The 20562-nt window shown below is 46.3% G+C and overlaps 2 protein-coding genes across 3 annotated transcripts in view; one reads left to right on the top strand and one right to left on the bottom strand.

Annotated features, from left to right (window-relative positions):
* zc3h7bb (zinc finger CCCH-type containing 7Bb) overlaps positions 1–9256 on the bottom strand; it is a 91865-nt gene extending 82609 nt beyond the window's left edge. The window contains exon 1 of one of the 2 annotated variants that reach the window (XM_070861648.1): positions 8981–9256. The gene's annotated coding sequence lies outside the window, so the exon portion shown is untranslated. The remainder of the gene's footprint in view (positions 1–8980) is intronic. The other variant, XM_070861647.1, reaches the window with a different exon arrangement.
* Positions 9257–10702: 1446 nt separating this feature from the next.
* The window catches only part of rangap1b (Ran GTPase activating protein 1b), a 47730-nt gene continuing 37870 nt past the window's right edge, over positions 10703–20562 (top strand). The window contains exons 1-3 of the mRNA XM_070861646.1: positions 10703–10807; positions 18891–19012; positions 20239–20366. Coding sequence (XP_070717747.1) covers positions 18901–19012; positions 20239–20366 — 240 coding nt within the window. The 5' untranslated portion in view covers positions 10703–10807; positions 18891–18900. The remainder of the gene's footprint in view (positions 10808–18890; positions 19013–20238; positions 20367–20562) is intronic.

The raw sequence follows: 20562 nt of genomic DNA, 5'->3' as shown, positions 1-20562 counted from the left end.
GTGGGAAGCTGTTTAACCTATGCCGCCTCCAGGCCAGGTCTCTGGCCTCTGTCGTCGAGCTACAGTACGCGGACGACGCCTGCGTCTGTGCACATTCTGAGGCTGAACTCCAGGATATAGTCGACGTATTTACTGAGGCAAATGAAAGCATGGACCTTACGCTTAACATCCGTAACACAAAGTTCCTCCACCAGCCTGTCCTCGCCGCACAGCACTGCCCCCCCAGTCATCAAGATTTACGGTGCGGCCCTCGACAACGTGGGCCATTTCCCATACCTCGGGAGCCTCTTATCAACAAAAGCAGACATTGATGAGGAGATTCAACACCGTCTCCAATGCGCCAGTGCAGCCTTCGGCCTCCTGAGGAAAAGAGTGTTAGAAGACCAGGCCCTCAAATCTACCACCAAGCTCATGGTCTACAGGGCTGTAGTAATATCCGCCCTCCTGTATGGATCAGAGGCATGGACCATGTACAGAAGACACCTCAAGTCGCTGGAGAAATACCACCAACGAAGTATCCGCAATATCCTGCGGATCCCCTGGGAGGACAGACGCACCAACATCAGTGTCCTCGTCCAGGCCAACATTCCCAGCATTGAAACACTGACGACATTCGATCAGCTTTGCTGGGCAGGCCACATCATTCGCATGCCAGATACGAGACTCCCAAAGCAAGCGCTCTATGCGGAGCTCCTTCACGGCAAACGAGCCAAAGGTGAGCAGCAGAAACGTTACAAGGACACCCTCAAAGCCTCCCTGGTAAAGTGCGACATCCCCACTGACACCTCAGAGTCCCTGGCCGAAGACCGCCCGAGGTGGAGAAAGTTCATCCGGGAGGGCGTTCTCTTCGAATCTCAAAGCCAAGCGCGCGAAGAGGCCAAGCGCAGGCAGCGGAAGGAGCGTGTGGCAAACCTGTCCCACCCACCCCTTCCCTCGAAGAATGTCTGTCCCACCTGTGACAGGGTCTGTGGCTCTCGTATTGGACTGTTCAGCCACCAAAGAACTCACTTCAGGAGTGGAAGCAAGATTCCGACGGACTGCCTATGAAAAAAAAAATGACACTATGGCTTCGCTATAATGAATAAGATGGAGGATACCAAACACAACTGTATTCGTGACATGGTCTGGGGCAGATTTTTTTTTTTTTAAAGAGAATAACTTTTGAGGAAAACAGACAGGAGATGAAGTGAAGTTACCTCCTTCAGATAGAGTCAGTCAGGCTCAGTGGAATTACTAGGAACATTATAGTGTATTTTAGTTCATTTCTTATGAGACGAGTTAGTGAATTAGAAATCGCTAAATCATATTATGCATTTACGGGATGTGGGTGTCGTTGGGAAAGCTAGCACCTCCCATCCCTAATTGTTCTCTCTCTCTCTCTCTCTTTCTCTCTAGTTTCTGTGCTGGAAATTCTGCGTCAGCATTTTCTGTTTCCGGACAATGAGGGTGGGGGAAGAGTTTCAAGATGGACAGCGACAGACAGCAGGGTGAAAAGCAGTTTCATTTTTACACAACAAGCAGGGCGTTGGAAACACAGGGAAAATGAAACTGCTCTGCACGCAACGGCCACTAGATGGAGTCTGTGATTTATTTTCTTCGACAATGTCCTCTCATATCAAACTTCTAAAAACGTTCAAATGTATACTGTACCATACTAACAAATGGGAACCGTTTAAATCGGTTTCTACTCATTTCCGACAACATTTCCAGATTAGTGGTGAAACAAAAATAGCATTGCCTCCCGAACGCGAGAGGAAAAAGAATCCCGGGTGACCGAACTGAGAGCTTTAAGATTATTGAAAGGGTTCGAGACTAGGCGTAGAGAAGATGGAGACCAGAACTATAAATATAAGGTAGTCATCAATAAATCACATAAGGAATCCAGGAGAAATTTATTTCCCAAGTGAGTGGTTAGAAAGTGGAACTCACTACTACAGAGGGCAGATAAGGTGACAAGCATAGATGCATTTAAGGGGGTGCTAGATGAGCACGAGGGAGAAAGGATGGTGTTAGATGAAGCAGGGGCGGCAGGAGGCTCAAGTGGAGCATGAACCAGTTGGGCCGAATGGCCTGTTTCTGTGCCATACGTTCTATGTAAATGTTGGTGCGTCTGTCCTCCCAAGGATCTTGCGAAGGCATCGTTGGTGGTATTTCTCCAGCGACTTGAGGTGTCAACTGTACATGGTCCATGCCTCGGAGCCATACAGGGGCGCGGGTATTACTACAGCCCTGTAGACCATGAGCTTGGTGGTAGATTTGAGGGCCTGGTCTTCGAACACTGTTTTCATCAGGCGGCCGAAGGCTGCGCTGGCACACTGGAGGCGGTGTTAGATCTCGTCGTCGATGGCCAAAGACTGCCCCGAGTGGAGGAAGAGCATCCGGGAGGGCGCTTAGCGCCTCTAGTCTCATCGCCGAGAACATGCAGAAAACAAGCGCAAGCAGCGGAAGGAACACGAGGCAAACCAGTCCCACCCTCCCTTACCCTCAACGACTGTCTGCCCCACCTGTGACAGGGACTGTGGCTCTCGTATTGGACTGTTCAGCCACCTAAGGACTCATTCCAAGAGTGGAAGCAAGTCTTCCTCGATTCCGAGGGACTGCCTATGATGGTGATGACTATGTAAATGTCCCATTGTTTGGTTATTAAAATATTGGGTCTGGATATCGAGCCAATCCCACCAGTGAGGACAACGAGCGCATTGTGGGCTGTGCGCACCGCACGGAGGTCACTGAAGCGAGGGACTGTGCCTCCCAGACCTGGTTTCCAGCATGAAAAGGAATGAAGGCTGCACAAATGGGATTATTTTAAGACAACCTCAATCATCCTCAGTGCCAGCTGTGGCTTAGTGGGTCGCACCTTCGCCTCAGAGTCAGAGGACTGTGGGTTCAAGCCCCAGTCCACAGACTTGAGCACTTAAATCTAGGCCGACACTCCCAGTGCAGTGCTGAGGGATGTGCCGTTAAACAAAGGCCCCATTGCCGTCGAGGTGGATGTTAAAAAATCCCATAGCACTATTTCAAAGAGAGCAGGGGAGTTATCCCTGGTGTCCTGGCCAATATTTATCCCTCAACCAACAGATTATAACATCATTATCACATTGCTGTTTGTGGGAGCTTGCTGTGTGCAAATTGGCTGCTGCATTTCCCACATTACAAAAGTGACTACACTCCAAAAGTACTTCACTGTAAAACGTTTTGGGATGTGCGGTGGACGTGAAAGGCATAATATAAACGCAAGCCGTTCTTTTTTTCTGTACTGCTGTGAGGAATATTTTCTTTATACACTAGCAGGCGGCAGCCATTCAGTCCCAGTGAGGTGTGGAGCAAGGTCAGCAGTGCACTGATCACACGAATAGTGCCCTGAAATCTGTAGTCGTACAAAAAGAACTTGGATTGATAGTGTCTTTCACATCCTCAGGACATCCCAACGCGCCTTAAAGCCAATGAATTATTTTTTGTAATGTATGCATCTGTCAGTATGCTCACAGGTTTGTAGAGATGTTGCCATTTGAAGGGGCTGCTCCTCAATTTCTGGCTGCTCACACTCCTGATCTTTGGGCACCCTGTGCAGAGGGGAGCGGGCAGGTCGGAAGGCCTCCTCTTAGGAATGCTCCTGGGCACGGCCAAGGGGGCCATCAGCCGGTACAGACAGCAGGCAGTCGGTTCAGCCCGACTGCCTGCCTCTCTTCCACGGTTACATCCGAGCCAGGGTGTCCCTGGAGATGGAGCTCGCGGTGTCCACCGGTACGCTCGCGGCCCTCCGCGAGAGGTGAGCACCGGAGGGACTAGAGTGCATCATCACCCCCGGCAACCAAATCTTAATTTGAACTAAGTTTGCTTTAAAGTTTTATTTGTACATTTGTGGGATCTGGTGCCCTTACCAAAAGGGGGCACGAGATTTAAAGTTATACTCAAAATAGTAGTGGAGCTGTTGAGTTGGGAGTGACTTAGCCAGTCATATAATGTCCACAAGACTCAATAAAACCCCAGCCAGTTGGGTCTAGGTCAGCCACGATGAGGTAGGCAGTTGTGAGCCTAGTGGATGAACTGGTAATGTGTCGTGTGATTGTTAAACCTTTGTTAATAAACCAACTAGTTCTTAATAGCAATGTGTTGCTATGAATTCTTAAGCAAGAAGCCATGAAGCAAATACATTACATTTTTCAAGTGTGGTTACTGTTGTAACGTAGGCTAAACTCTGCAACTAATTTGCACACAGCAAGGTTCCACAAACATCAATGAAATGAATGAGCAATTAATCCATATTTGGTGGTGTTGGTTGAGTGATAAACATTGGCCAGGGCACCAGAATTCATCCGCTCTTCTTTGAAAAGTACCGCAGGATCTTTTACGTCCGCCTGAGCAGACTGATGGGGTCCTGAATTAAGGCCTCCTCGAAAGTGGATCTGAAAGATGCTGTAATCAGAGGCCAACTCAGGTCATACACCAAGGCACTGGTTACTAAAGGCAAGATCTCCCCTTGCACAATCTCCAACAATTTATGGTGTCCTCAACCCTGGAATTGAGAAGGTTACTCCCGGAATTTAGACGGTTGAGGGGAAACCTGATCAAAGTTTTCAAGATATTAAGGGGTAGATAGGGAGAAGCTATTTCTGCTGGTTGGGCAGAGTCTAAAAATTAGAGCCAGACCTTGCAAGAGTGAAATTAGGAAACACTTCTACACACAAAGGGTGGTTGAAGTTTGGAACTCTCTTCCGCAAATGATGCTAGATCAATTCTTAATTTTAAATCTGAGATTGATAGATTATTGTTAACCAAAGGGATATGGGGCAAAGGCAGGTACAGTATATGGAGTTAGTTCGCAGATCAGCCATGATCTCACTGAATGGCGGAACAGGCACAAGGGGCTGAATGGACCCCTCCTGTTCCTATTCTGAGTGAATGCGCCGTGGGATGTTACAAAGACCTGACAGCAGGTTGGCACTCTTCCACAGGCCCAAGGGGCTAAATGGCCTACTCCATCATCATCATGGGCAGTCCCTCGAACGAGGATGACTTGCTTCCACACCAAAAGAGATGAGTTCGCAGATGTTTCAATGAAGGACCCGATATTCCAGTCGTGAGCTCCAGGGGTGGAAGATACCTGTGCGTGGATTTTTTTTAAAAACATGGGGTGACCGTTGCACCCCAGCCACCACACGGGCTTGACAGAGCTAGGTCTTTATCCAGTGGCAAGGGTTAACCAGGACGACTGGAGACCTGCTCTGCTGCACGGACCCACTGTGCACACATACCGCAGTGTGGGCTGGTCCGTGCTGCCCCTGGGCCTTCTACCCTCATTTGCCATAAACATTGGCCGCACCTCCGCCACCATTGTAGTGACAGGCACGTACGATGGCACCACAATAAACATTTAATTTTAAGGGTCATGTGGGAGTCTGACGATGAACCCTAATGTGGTGCTTACGAACCACGTAAATAATTGTGGATTTTCGTTCGTTTTGACTATCTTTCTTTAGCCCCTTGCTGGTTTGATTTAACAATGTTCAAAAAGAATCGCTCCAAATTTCCCGAGGTATTTTGAGTCCATTGATTTTCTCCCTTTACACTGAAAGTAGCATCCAATACGTAGAAATATGCAGGCTATGGCAACATAAGATGGGAAGACTCGAGAGTAGGGTTAAGGTGCCTTGAACATAGAAATGAATTACCAATTGAAACTGAAGTTCAGTCAATCCGTCCTTAGCATAGCCAGTAACCAGTATAAACTAATCATGGAAAATAAAGTTTAGTATGAACTAATCACCAGGGCAGATGAATGTGTAATCAAAGGAGACGGGACAGATTATAGAATAGTATAAACCAGGAGGGGAGTGCCACCTAGGCAGCAAGAACCTAGGACCCACCCGAGAGAGAGAGAGAGAGAGAGAGAGAACATAAGAACATAAGAAATAGGAGCAGGAGTAGGCCAAACGGCCCCTCGAGCCTGCTCTGTCATTTAATACGATCATGGCTGATCTGATCACGGACTCAGCTCCACTTCCCTGCTCGCTCCCCATAACCCCTTATCATTTAAGAAACTGTCTATGTCTGTCTTAAATTTATTCAATGTCCCAGCTTCCACAGCTCTCTGAGGCAGCGAATTCCACAGATTTACAAAACCCTGAGAGAAGAAATTTCTCCTCATCTCGGTTTTAAATGGGCGGCCACTTATTCCAAGATCATGCCCTCTAGTTCCAGTCTCCCCCATCTCTGCATCCACCTTGTCAAGCCCCCTCATAATCTTATACATTTCGATAAGATCACCTCTCATTCTTCTGAATTCCAATGAGTAGAGGCCCAACCTACTCAACCTTTCCTCATAAGTCAAACTCCTCATCCCTGGAATCAACCTAGTGAACCTTCTCTGAACTGCCTCCAAAGCAAGTATATCCTTTCGTAAATATGGAAACCAAAACTGCACGCAGTATTCCAGGTGTGGCCTCACCAATACCTTGTATAGTTGTAGCAAGACTTCCCTGCTTTTATACTCCATCCCCTTTGCAATAAAGGCCAAGATACTATAGGCCTTTCTGATCACTTACTGTACCTGCATATTATCCTTTTGTGTATTATGCACAAGTATCCCCAGGTCCTGCTGTACTGCGGCACTTTGCAATCTTTTTCCATTTAAATAATAACTTGCTCTTTGATTTTTTTTTCTGCCAAAGTGCATGACCTCACATTTTCCAACATTATACTCCATCTGCCAAATTTTTGTCCACTCACTTAGCCTGTCTATGTCTTTTTGCAGATTTTTTTTTGTCCTCCTCACACATTGCTTTTCCTCCCATCGTTGTATCGTCAGCAAACTTGGCTACGTTACACTCAGTCCCTTCTTCCAAGTCACTTTTATATATTGTAAATTGTTGGGGTCCCAGCACTGATCCCTGTAGCACCCCACTGGTTTACTGGTTGCCAACCAGAGAATAAACCTGTCATTAATATAAGCTGGACTTTAAGCTGGGAGCTTAAAGCAGGACACAATGGCGGAGATTGATCACCTCTGTTAACAGGTAATACGAGCGCAAGTAGTGAGGCTTGTGTGCTATTTTATGCATTGTTTGTACTTTAATTCTACTTTGGGAAATAAAGTTTATTTGGCTTAACCGTAACGTTTGTCAACAACTTTCTTTCAATACTCTAAGTCCCACCAAATTGTTGCGACTGTAGTGACTAAATAGCCCCCGAGTAAACTGTCTACAAACCTAGAGTGAGTTTTGGGCAACACAAAAAAACCTAGGTTTTTAAATTGGCAATAAAAACTGATCCTTGATAGTAAAAAATAAAACTATAAAAGTACCAATGAGATAAGTGCACTACATACCATGAATATATTAAAAAATCCTATGTATTAAGGTACTTCCACTCAGCTTTTTCCATTATAATTCCTGTGTCCTTATTCATAATGAAAGGTGCCTCTGTAAAACTTGTAAAGATTGTAATGACACCCCCTCCCACAGTGTAAGCACGACAGGAGCGAGTAATTGCAGCGTGACAAGTTTACAGAGGCAGTTTCCTCTATAAATATGACCATGGGAATTTACGTGGAATTATTAAATAAATAAGGCAGAATGTGATTAATATGGAGACTGCATTACATCTGCACATTCCGATCCCATCACAGGCAGATGTCAGCCATGGATCAGTGGGCGTTACTCTTGCCTCAGAGTCAGAAGGATGTGGGTTCAAGCCCCACTCCAGAGACTTAAACACATAATCCAGGCTGACTCTCCCAGTGCAGTGCTGAGGGAGTGCTGCTCTGTCGGAGCTACCACCTTTCTTTCGGATGAGACGTTAAACCGAGGCCCTGTCTGCTCTCTCAGGTGGACGCAAATACCATTATTTCGGCCACTATTTCAACATAACAAAAACAGTTTATCTGGTCATTATCACAGTGCTGCTTGTGGGAGCTTGCTGTGCGCAAATTGGCATTCTGCCTTTCCCACATTATAAGTGACTACACTCCAAAAGTACTTAATTGGCAGTAAAGCACTTTGAGACGTCCGGTGGTCGTGAAAGGTGCTATATAAATGCAAGTCTTTCTTTCCTATTTTGAAGAAGAGCAGGGGAGTTATCCCGGTATCCTGGCCAATTTTTATCCCTCAACCTGCATCACTAAAACAGATTTTCTGGTCATCGTCACGTTGCTGTTTGTGGGAGCTTGCTGTGCGCAAATTGGCGGCAGCATTTCCCACATTACAACAGTGACTACACTCCAAAAAGTACTTCGTTGGCTGTAAAGCGTGTTGGGACATTCTGAGGTGGTGAAAGGCGCTATATAAATGCAAGTCTTTCTTTTATTTCACTCTGGGAAATTAATCTACAATTGTCACAAAACAAACCGAAGAACTTCCCAGCTCTCAGGGAACTGTTGGAAGAGTGAACCAGAACAGATCACAGGCCCATTTAAACACTTGGAAGTTATGTTTTAGTATGAGTGAAATGCAGCAAAATAGGTCACATTTTAAACCCAAAAAACAAATGAGACTTGAGGGGCAAAGAATACGTTTTGTTTCAAAGTTTCGATGTCAGAACAAGTTTATCTCAGTTACTGACAGGATTTTATATTTGATGTGGGCTTGGACTTTAGGAATTGATTAAATCAAATTTCCCCTCCTCCCTACCTCCAAAAAACATAGAAAATAAAAATATATAAATTCACAGGCGAGGCCTACACACAAGTGGCAGCCCCGGTGTCGCGTAGATCGCTCCCCGGCCTCTCTAGCGCCTCCCGCGGCTGCGGTGTAAGCGAGCCCCGGGGACTACGTGAAGCCGATCAAACGTCGAGATGAAAAGGGAGGGGAAGAGACTGAACACCACAAAGCGCTCAAAAGCCCGAGGCCCTCAAAATAATGGCTCTTAGCCTCCGGTGAAGCATTACAAAAAAACTAAAATATCCTCAACTATTCCCCATAGCAACCAACTTAAAATGACCCATTTCACCACATTTTGGGCAATGATTAGCCTTCCAACTCACCGCTTTTACAATGAATTGTTCCTTCCTTCTGTCTCTCTCTCTCTTGCATCTGGGCAGAGCTTTTCTGGATTTAAATCACAATTTTCTGTTTAATTAACGTTAAAATTGTCTCTTCATCCACTTCATTACCACCAGGCTTCCTCCTCTGAGTCAGAATGAAACAATCCCTTCGAGGTCCTACACAGACAAAGTAGACCTCTGTGCCTATTCACATCTTCCAGTTCATCCTCACCTCTGAAGATTTTTGTCATTATTCACATCTTCCAGTTCATCCTCACCTCTGAAGATTTTTTCCTGAGGAAAAAGAAAGACTTGCATTTCTATAGCGCCTTTCATAACCACCAGACGTCCCAAAGCGCTTTCCAGCCAATGAAATCCTTTTTGAAGTGTGGTCACTGTTGTAATGTGGGAAACGCAGCAGCCAATTTGCGCACAGCAAGCTCCCACAAACAGCAATGTGATAATGACCAGATAATCTGTTTTTAGCGCTGTTGATTGAGGGATAAATATTGGCCCAGGACACCGGGGAGAACCCCCCCTGCTCTGATCTTTTACATCCATCTGAGAGAGCAGACGGGGCCTCAGCTTAACGTCTCAGCCGAAAGATGGCACCTCCGACACTGCACTGCATTGGGAGCAGCAGCCTAGATTTTCATACTCAAGACCCTGGAGTGGGACTTGAACCCACAAACCTTCTGACCTCGAGAGGCAAGAGTGTTACCATCTCATCATCATAGGCAGCCAATCTGCGCACAAGCAAGCTCCCACAAACATCCCTCGAAGTCGAGGATGAATTGCTTCCACTCTTAAAGTGAATTCTCAGGTGACTGATGAGTCCAACGTGGGACCTACAGTCTCTGTCACAGCAGACAGTGGTTGAAGGAAAGGGTGGGACTAGTCTAGGCAGCGGTCGAGGGGGGGTCGCTCAGCCCGACTACCTGCCTCTTTTCCGCGGTTACGTTCGAGCCAGGGTGTCCCTGGAGCTGGAGCACGCGGTTTCCACCGGTACGCTCGCGACCTTCCGCGAGAGATGGGCGCCGGAGGGACTGGAGTGCACCATCACCCGCGGCAACCAAATTTTAACTTGACCGTTTGAAGTTAAATTTGTTTTATTTGTCGGTTTTAATGCCCCTTTAATAAGGGGGCACTTGATTTATAGGTTCAACTAAAATAGTTGGAGGAAAGGGTGGGTGGGGAGTCTGGTTTGCCGCACGCTCCTTCCTTGTTTTCTGCACGCTCTCGACGACGAGACTCGAGGTGCTCAGCGCCCTCCCGGATGCTCTCCCTCCACTTTGGGCGGTCTCGGGCCAGGGACTCCCAGGAGTAGGTGGGGATGTTGCACTTTGTCAAGGAGGCTTTGAGGGTGTCTTGCTGACACCACAGTTCAGTTAGCCCAGTTTCAGTGGGCAATTGAACTGAGTTATCAGGGCAAAGTTTTGAGAGGGGTGGCCCTCATGAAGACCACAGCATGCTATGGGCTGCTGGGCCTGCAGGTGGTGCTGTGGAGAACCCGGCCCACCCAGCCCTTCCTGCCCTTCCAACTGCCGCTCTCGTTAGCAGGCTCTGGAAAGGGCGGGGAGAGCATTTGCGCAACGCCCGCCGGGAATTGTAGTTGCTCTGACCCCAGCAACCCAATCAAAGTCGACAAAGCCGGTCACCAATCACAACTACAACGCCCACAATGCCCGGCGCCATGCACATGCGCAAGAGGCAAACGGCGGAACTAGCTGGAGACCGGTTTGAAAAACGTTGACCGCCATTAAGTCAAAAAAAAATAGACGTGTGGAGCCGGCTCAGTTAAAACTCTCTACATTCGACCTATTCCTGGTAATTTTTCATTTTATTTCCCGTCTAATTGCTGATACTTTTTACTTCTGAGATGAATTAATGCCGACCAATGTTTTTAGTTACATTCTGACAGCAGCAGATGTCTCTTTTAATCGGTTAACCAACATTAATGTTAGTTAGATGTTTGCTTAATGGTTCCTTGACCAATGATTTTAATAATATTTTTGGTTAGAGCTAATTATGTCCTGATAAAATAAAATTTTCTTTATCTTTCTGTCTGATGCTGGAGATTTTGATCCCTAAATTGGGTGGAAAAATGTTCCTTTTGACAATTTTTTATCAATGTAAATCAGGTTACAATAGTTAATTGTATTAAAACATAACTCCCCCCCCCCCCCCCCCCTCTCTCCAATCTCTCGGGGCCACATGGGATGAAGCCCTGAGTCAGGGTGAGGAGGAGTTTGTACCTTGTGAATGCCCCAGATGATGAGCCCTGAGTCTGCACCGTGCTTTGTTGAGTGGGCGGTGATGCCCACCTTATCGTGCCCTTCCTGGTAACCTGTGGCAGGCTGGTGTTGGCAGAGCCCGAGATGTAATTAAACAGCCTGGCTGCTCCGTATGATTAGACCAGGCAGAGTGGTTTTCACAGGGGCTAAGCAGTCGAGCTCATAAATATAGAAATGCAAGGCTATCTTTCGAGAGTTGGTCAGTATGTCACCAGAATGTCAGTAATAAAACGAAAATGGAAAGACTTGCATTTATATAGCAACCTTTCACGACCACCGGACGTCCCAAAGCGCTTTACAGCCAATGAAGTACTTTTTGGAGTGTAGTCACGGTTGTAATGTAGGAAACGCAGCAGCTAATTCGCGCACAGCAAGCTCTCACAAACAGCAATTTGATAATGACCAGATCATCTGTTTTTGCGTTGTTGATTGAGGGATAAATATTGGCCAGGACACCGGGGAGAACTCCCCTGCTCTTCTTCGAAACAGTGCCGGGGATCTTTTATGTCCACCTGAGCGAGCATACGGGGGGCTCGGTTTAATGTCTCGTCTGAAATACCTCCGACAGTGCAGCACTGTACTGGGAGTGTCAGCCTAGATTTTTGTGCTCAGGTCCCTGGAGTGGGACTTGATCGCAGAGCCTTCTAATTCGGATGCGAGGGTGCGACCCGCTGAGCCACGGCTGATACTTGTGTCAGAAAGGTAGTGAATTTCTTGTGTGTTCAGGACAGTTTTCTGCAGCATTATGTCCTCGAACCAACAAGAAGGGGGCAGGCCATATTAGGTTTAATAATGAGCCAAATTTAGTTAACCTAACAGTGCGTAAACATTTTTCTTTAGTTGCTCAGATTCAAGTAAGGCCACCTTCAACGGGTTGAGACACGGGGCGAAGTTGCTCCTCGACCCGAATTGGGGCGATATCCTTTTATTGCCTGGCCCAGAAGTCACGCCCTGACGTGGAATTAGACTGGGCTCCTTTTGTTGACGATACAAAGATGGGAGGTAAAGCAATGTGTAAGGAAGACACACAAAAACCTGCAAAAGGACACAGACAGACTAAGTGAGTGGCAGAAATTTGGCAGATGGAGTATCATGTTGGAAAGTGTGAGGTTATGCACTTTGGCAGCAAAAAAATCAAAGAGCAAGTTATTATTTAAATGGAGAAAAATTGCCAAGTGCTGCAGTACAGCGGGACCTGGGGGTACTTGTGCATGAAACACACAAGGTTAGTCTGCAGGTACAGCAAGTGATCAGGAAGGCCAACGGAATCTTGGCCTCTATTGCAAAGCGGATGGAGTATAAAAGCAGGGAAGTCTTGCTACGGTTATACAGGATATTAGTGAGGCCACACCTGGAATACTGCGTGCAGTTTTGGTTTCCATATTTATAAAAGGATATACTTGCTTTGGAGGCAGTTCAGAGAAGGTTCACTAGGTTGATTCTGGAGATGAGGGGGTTGACTTATGAGGAAAGGTTGAGTAGATTGGGCCTCTACTCATTGGAATTCAGAAGAATGAGAGGTGATCTTATCGAAATGTATAAGATTATGAGGGGGCTTGACAAGGTGGATGCAGAGAGGTTGTTGGGGAGACTAGAACTAGGAGGCATAATCTTAGAGTAAGGGGCCGCCCATTTAAAACTGAGATGAGGAGGAATTTCTGAGGGTTGTAAATCTGTGGAATTCGCTGCCTCATAGTTGTGGAAGCTGGGTCATTGAATAAATTTAAGACAGCGATAGACAGTTTCTTAACTGATAAGGTAATAAGGGGTTATGGGGAGTGGGCAGGGAAGTGGACCTGAGTCCATAATTGGATCAGCCATGATCGTATTAAATGGCGGAGCAGGCTCGAGGGGACGTATGGCCTACTCCTGCTCCTATTTCTTATGTGCGTCTCTCTCTCTCTCTCTCTCTCTCTCTCTCTCTCTCTCTCTCTCTCTCTCTCTCTCTCTCTCTCTCTCTCTCTCTCTCTCTCTCCTATCTGTCTCTCTCTCTCTCCCCCAGTCTCCGGCACTCCGCTACATTTGAGGGGCGCTGGCAGGATGCTCTGCGTAGCACTAATGCGCCACAAAGCATCTGCCCCACTATTGCGGGGAGGGCCACTGTGCAGGTCCTTTAGTGGCCAGCCACTGGGCCACCAGGAACACGATCGACTGGGCCAGCAGCCCGGCACCCGGTCGACGCGAGGGCTGCCAAGAGTCGGCCAGCAAAATAAAAGGGCCTCCCCTTTTAGGCACCTCGCAGCGGATGTCCGGGATGGGGTTGGCGTGCGAGCCGATGACACCATTGCCAGTTGTGCGCCGGTGCAGTGCCCCCCTGAACCTCTGGGGAAAGCCCTCCCCCCCCCCCCCCCCCGACAAAAACACCACAGCGCCCCCAGGAGGCAATAACAGGGCTGTAAAAAGTGGCAATTTTGGCTCCAGACTGTCCACAGTAAACTGGGCAAATCTGTTAATGGGTCAAACGTTAGATAATCAGTGAGAGGTGTTCAAAATAGAATTTAATTCTGAACCAGTTTATGCCCCTAAGGGGCAAGAGCTCTACTTTCCACAAAAAAAACAGGTAAGGGATAACATAAATCTAAAACAAAGTATAAAAGATTGGGAAAACTATCACAGATCCTGGTGAATGGGAAAGGTACAAAGAACAGCAAAGAGCGACGAATCAGATAGTAAGAGCTACAAAAAGGGAGTATGGAAAGAAACTTGCAAGGGATATCAAAATCAGCAGAAATATTTTTTCCAATTATTTTAGGAAAAAGAGGGTTGTCAATAGTAATGTGGGCCCCTTGAAAATTGAATGGTGATATTGTAAATGAAAATAAGGAAATGGCGGACGTGTTAAATAATTACTTTGATTCAGTATTTACATTAGAGGAAGAGGATAGTTTACCGGACATCACAGGAAGCTAATTTTTAATTAGGGATGGGAACTCGCCATAATTACTGTAAGCAAGTTAATAGTAATGACGTAAATAATGGCACTAAAGAGTTACATCCACAGGACCAAATGGTTTCCATCCCAGATTTTTAAAGGAAGTAGGTGAGAACACTACAACCTTTTCAGTTCTCTCGATTCAGAAACCATTCCTTAAGATTGGAAAATTGCACATGTCGCTGTTTAAGACAGGTGAGAGGGACACCAGGGAATTATAGATCAGTTAGTTTAACATCTGTAGTCAGGAAATTGCTAAAGTCTATAATTAAGGATAGAGTGATTGAACACCTTGAACATTTTCAGCTGATCAGAGAGAGCCAGCGTGGATTTGTAAAGGGTATTTCATGCATGACAGATCTGAGTGAATCTTTTGAAGAGGTGACTGAAGTAGTTGGCAGGGGAATGTCTATGGATGTTTTTATAAGGACTTCCAGAAAACATTGGATAAAGTCCCTCATAAGAGACTGTTAGGTAAAGTTGAAGCTCATGGAATTGAGGGCAAATTATTGACCTGGTTAGGAGATTGGCTGAGCGGCTGGAGACAGGCAGTAGGGGCAATGGGCAGGTACTCTGATATGACTAGTGGTGTCCCACAGGGATCTGTGTTGGGGCCTCAACTATTGACCATATTTATTAACTACTTGGATGACTGGATAGAGAACCACATATCCAAATTTGCCGATTGCACAAAGACATTGTAAGCAGAGTAGATGGAAGCATAGTATTACAAAGCTATTAATTGAGCAAAATCTTAGCAAATAGATTTCAGTGTAGGTAAATTATCCACTTTGAGCCTAAAATGGATAGATCGGAGTACTTTCTAAATGGTGAAAAGTTGCAAACAGTGGAGGTCCAAAGATACTTGGGGTTCAGGTACATAGATCATTAAAATGTCATGGACATGTACAGAAAATAATTTTTAAAAATTACTTCTACCCCCTTTTATTCTAGTCCTCTAGATATCCTTTCAGCTGAGGTGTTAAACCGAGGCCCTATCTGCTTAATCTGGTGGATGTAAACATAGAAACATAGAAAATAGGTGCAGGAGCAGGCCATTTGGCGCTTCGAGCCTGCACCACCATTCAATATGATCATTGCTGATCATGCAACTTCAGTACCCCACTCTTGCCTTCTCTCCATACCCCCTGATCCCTTTAGCTGTAAGGGGACACATCTAACTCCCTTTTGAATATATCCAATGAACTGGCCTCAACAACTTTCTGTGGTAGAGAATTCCACAGGTTAACAATTCTCTGGGTGAAGAAGTTTCTCCTTATCTCGGTCCTAAATGGCTTACCCCTTATCCTTAGACTGTGACCCCTGGTTCTGGACTTCCCCAACATTGGGAACGTTCTTCCTGCATCTAACCTGTCCAATCCCATCAGAATTTTACATGCTTCTGTGAGATTCCCTCTCTTCTAAATTCCAGTGAATATAAACCTAGTCGATCCCATGGCACTATTCAGAGATGAGCAGGGAGTTCTTCTGGTGTCCTGGCCAACATTTCTTCCCGACTGACACTGGCAAAAAAAAAATTAGCTAATTATTCACATTTGATGTTTGATGGACTTTGTGTGTAAATTGAAGGTGCATTTGCCTTCATTAACAGCACCTACACTTCTGCATTGTGCTATATAAATGCAAGTTCGTTTTTTGAAAGGAAACTCACATGTGCAGCTTGTGGGGTTGTTACAAATGTTGTAACTGTAGAAGTGGGAGACTGATGCTTATCTGTGCCCTGTTCTCACAAGTGATCTTTGTTTCCAATTTGTAAAGTACCGACACGATAGGGTTCTTGCAGATAGAAGCACAGTGCAGTGAGCATGTGTTGTCACTGGAATCCTTGGTGCCCCATGCAGCAGTCTCACTCACTCTGTCACGCCATCACTAAACCTGATTGTCTGCTTCTCACAGCACGGTGTTAGTTTTGAGAGAAGGTCCTGGTAAATCCTTGCCACTGGACCAAGACCTAGCTCTGTCAAGCCCGTGTGGTGGCTGGTGTGCAACGGCCACCCCACGTTAAAAAAAAAAAAAAATCCACACACAGGCATCTTCCACCCTTCAGGATGTAGTTTGGGATCTGGAATATTAGGTCCTTCATTGAAACACCTGTGAACTTTTTGATGTGGAAGCAAGTCATCCTCGACTCGAGGGACCGCCGATGATGGTATGATAGTTTTGAAACCTGTAACTGTTTTCTCACTTATCTGGCAAAGAGGCAACTAATAGTTGACGCCAACCAGAATCCTTGAGTGAATCACTCCCCTGATGGATCAGTGTACCACGTGTTGTGGTAGTGACCCGTCCAGGTGAGGACGCCCGGTTTGTGTGTGATTATCTCACTGGGGGAAATTGGTCTCCAGGGACCAGGGAGGGAAAACCTTGGTCTCTGTTTCCACTCTTGGTCGTTGCCCAGTGATTCCTGCGGGAACATTTCTGTGCGGACGTTGGATGAGGATAAGATTGGGATTCGATTTTGTTTTTTTTGTCCCCTGTGGTCACTTCGCTAATCAAGGTTGTCACTTGGGTCAGATACGGAAGAATTGCCAGAACCTGTGGTACCGTATTCCGAAAATGATTGTTTTGAGGAAATGTCTTTTTTTTTGGTATTGTAAATTGGCAGTTGCTCTTCTAATGTTCAACCTCATTTCTTGCCAGTTATAGAATAAGCTAGTGGAAGAGAGGTGCGAACTGTTGCAAGATAAAGCACATGCTGATCTCCATAACTAAAAGTCAAATATTTAAAACACAGGTTTTGGAGGGGGGGGTGGACCAGCAGACACTATAACGGAGCTATAATCCTGTCTCAATGCTGGGTCATTGGAACGATTACTGAACCACGAAGGAACTGAAGTGTGTTCAATGAATCGAGTCGCTCTACTGATTAAGTAATTAAACTAACCCCTCCCCCCCCCAAATAAGTAATGTACGTGGAATTCTGTAACACATTTAATATGCAAAAATGACCCAAAGCATTTCATGGAGACTATAGAACAAATGAATGCCAAGCCAAAGAATGAGGTTTAACTTGATCAAAGAGGAACGTTTTATGGGGAATCTTAAGGTGGAGCAGCAGAGGCAATTGCAGAGCATTGGGGGTTAGACAGCTCAAGGCACAACCACCAATAGTGGGGCGAAGGGAGAGGCTTGTGCACAAGAGGCCATCGTCGGGAGGGGTGTAGAGTTTGGAACAGGTTGTGGGGATGGAGGAGGTTACAGTGACAGTGTGGTGAGGTCATAAAGAGATTTAAACACACTGATGAGAATTCTAATTCGAGCTTTTGGGGCAGCGTAAGCCCAGGTTGGGTCAGCAAGAAGAGGGCTGATGGGTAAGTGGGACTTTTTGGATGAGCTGAATAGAGTGTGGAGGATGAGGGGACCAGCCAGAAGGTCATGGAGTCTGGAGGTCACAGAAGCATGGATGTGGGTTTTAGCAACTGATACAGGGGCGGAGGAGGTGGGCGATGTTGTGGCAGTGGAAGCAGGTGGTCTTTGTGATGTCGGAAACTCAGCTTTGGGTCGCATAGGATGCAGCGGTTGTGAGCGGTCTAGTTCGGTTTGAGACGGTTGCCAGGGAGAAGATCGAGTCAGTGGCAAGAGTACCGAGTCTGTGGTAGAAGCTGAAGACAGTGGCTTCAGTTTTCCCAATGTTTAGCTGGAAGAAATTGCAGCTCACTCAAGACTGAATGTTGCACAAGCAACCTGACAGTAGAGATGTAGTGGAGGGGATTGAGGGAAGTGGTATAGCTGGACGTCATCAGCATGCATGTGGAAGATGATCTCGTATCTGTGGTTGATGTGACCAATGAGCAGTACATGGAGGAAGACGCAGAGGCCGAGGCTAGATCAGTGGGACTCTGGAGGTAATGGTGCGGGGATGGGAAGAGAAGCTAAACCAATAAAATCCCAAAGCAATCCCTGGGAGGGAAGGCAGTAGCGGATATGCCTCCTGACCTGATGGCTGTAGGTTTGAGTCCCAGGATAATTTGTTACTCTAATCCTTGATTCCTGATGAAACACTTCCTGGGTGCTCCTCATTCCACTTTGGAAAGAGAAAGAAATGGTATTGCTTACTCTGCAAAAAAAAAAACACCTTGTTGTCCAGCAGCACTGAAATGGGTTTCCGAGCAGTGTTGCAAGCTCCAACTTCCTGGCTTTGTATGCGGTTGAAGAAAGGGGAAATACATGCGGCAGCATTAGACCGAGGTTTTCATTGACCAAAGTTGTTTTCCCAGGTGGAGCACTTTATGATTGTGGAGTGCTTCAACCCTAGACGTGGGGGAGCTGAGAAAATCTCTGTGTTCCTCAACGTCTGAGCACTGTGGACAGTTGCCAAGGAGAAATTAGTGGCCTTGACTAAGGGGTATCACTGAGATGTGATATTGTAACTCCCACTGCCAGAATTATCACCCATTCATGGTTCTAGCCCTTTATGTGTTGGCAGTCTAACATTATTGGTTACATGGGTAATAAATTCCCCTTCCTCACATTGCTGCACTAGAATACACTGCCGATTATCACAACTCCAACAGTGATTCTTTATTAAGTAGCGTATCTGGGAATGTATCTCCTGCAGATCATATTCCTCTCTACTTAAGCTATTTCAAATGGTAGCCTTTTTTTGTGATTTTTTTTTTGAGCGCTAAAATGTTCTGTCTAAAATTGTTCTCTTTCTCACCAGGTGTTCGGAGATGGCTTCTGAGGATATCTCTCAGCTGGCAGACTCCCTTGCAAAGACTCAAGTGGGTGGTGGAGAGCTGAGTTTCAAAGGCCGCGCTCTAAAGCTCGACACAGCTGAGGCTGGTACGTGAAACTAAGAATCCAATATGGACTGGATGGGCCTAATGTCAGGAGGTGTATTTGGATGTGGGGTCATTGGCTACAGACAAAAAAAAACAAAAGAAGGAAAGAGTTGGAAATCTGACACACTTATCATTGCATGTTGGAAATATCAGTCTGCATTTGAAAGAAAACAGAGGTTAACATTACGTTGACGGGGTATCAAGTTCGGGCATAGCTTCTTTGCAGTGTAGACCTAAGAGCTGAGAGATGCATAGCTGATGGGCTACAGCACCACCACTGCGACAGTCTGACAAGTTTATAGAAACAATTTCCATGAGAAAGGTGAACATCGGAATTTATTCTTCATTGCTATCCAGTCACCCCCGCTGGAATGTCCATGCATTTGGGTGGAGGTTGAGTGAGGAAGAATTGGCTCCGCTGCACTGCTGTGACATCTGGATCGTATGTGAAGAATAGCCACTACAGGTTGAATCTCCCTTATCCAACACCCTCGGGACCTGGCCTGTACCGAATAAGAGATTTTTCCGGATAAGGGGAGGTCAGCCTGGGCGGGGGGGGGGGGGGTGGGGGGCTGCGGGGGAGGTGGCCCGGGTAGGCCCAAAGTGTCGGCACGACCCCAAAGTCGAGGTGGAGGTCGGCTGCGTTCTGCTCATGCGCCCCAGCCACCAGAATCATGCCGGACGAGGGGTGGTGCCGGATATGGGAGATCCAACCTGTACTTGGAGGAGGTACTGGGTGGGCTAGCAGCGCTCTTAGAATTGTACCTCAGCATTCACTACTGTCCCCAGGTGGAAGGGGGCAAAGTTAGCTCACTCCATTTGCTGCACAAGCTAATAGGTGACCTGTTCCCAGATGTGGGAACAGATTGCTTATTAATGTTAACAGGTAACTAGATCTCCAAACTTGGTTGAAGAGTGATTTTTGTACTGTTTAAACCCATCATAACAAAGGAAAACTTAATTTGATGAGTTTTCCCCGCACGCAGTCATCTAGTCTGCAGTCACTTGATCAGACCAGAAGTGTTCGGCCATATTGTATAGTAAGTCCATCCTCCCAACTCTCTCAACTCTAAAGCAGGCGCAGACACAAAACCAGTGCCTATAGTGTAATGGGACCATTAATCTACAGAGAATCATACATTGTTGTTTTTTTTTCTTCTGTATTTTAATGAATGTTTCACTTTATTTTTTGACTTTGTTTCCCCATGTCATACACTCTTTGTCCAGCCGCTGAGATTATTGAAGAGATTGAGGGATTTGAACAACTACAGGCACTACGCCTGGAAGGCAACACGATCGGCGTGGAAGCTGCAAAAGCCATCGCCAAGAGTCTGGCTAATAAAAAGGAATTGCAGGTATGGACTCGATTATTATTAGGGTTTCGCCGGATATTTCAGCACCAGCAATCACTCCACTAAGTAAGCCATGGCTTCCTGTGAACCAAAGTGTGGCCATATAGACATAGTATCTAGTAATGTAGCATTGGTCAGAGGTAGAACTAAAACACTATAATTAGCTCGCAAGCCCTCTGTTCTGGCTTTTGGATACCAA

The sequence above is a fragment of the Pristiophorus japonicus genome, chromosome 19, assembly GCF_044704955.1.
Source record: "Pristiophorus japonicus isolate sPriJap1 chromosome 19, sPriJap1.hap1, whole genome shotgun sequence".
Classification (NCBI taxonomy): domain Eukaryota; kingdom Metazoa; phylum Chordata; class Chondrichthyes; family Pristiophoridae; genus Pristiophorus; species Pristiophorus japonicus.
Note: the sequence above shows the minus strand (reverse complement) of the source record. Positions and strands in the feature narration are given on the sequence as shown.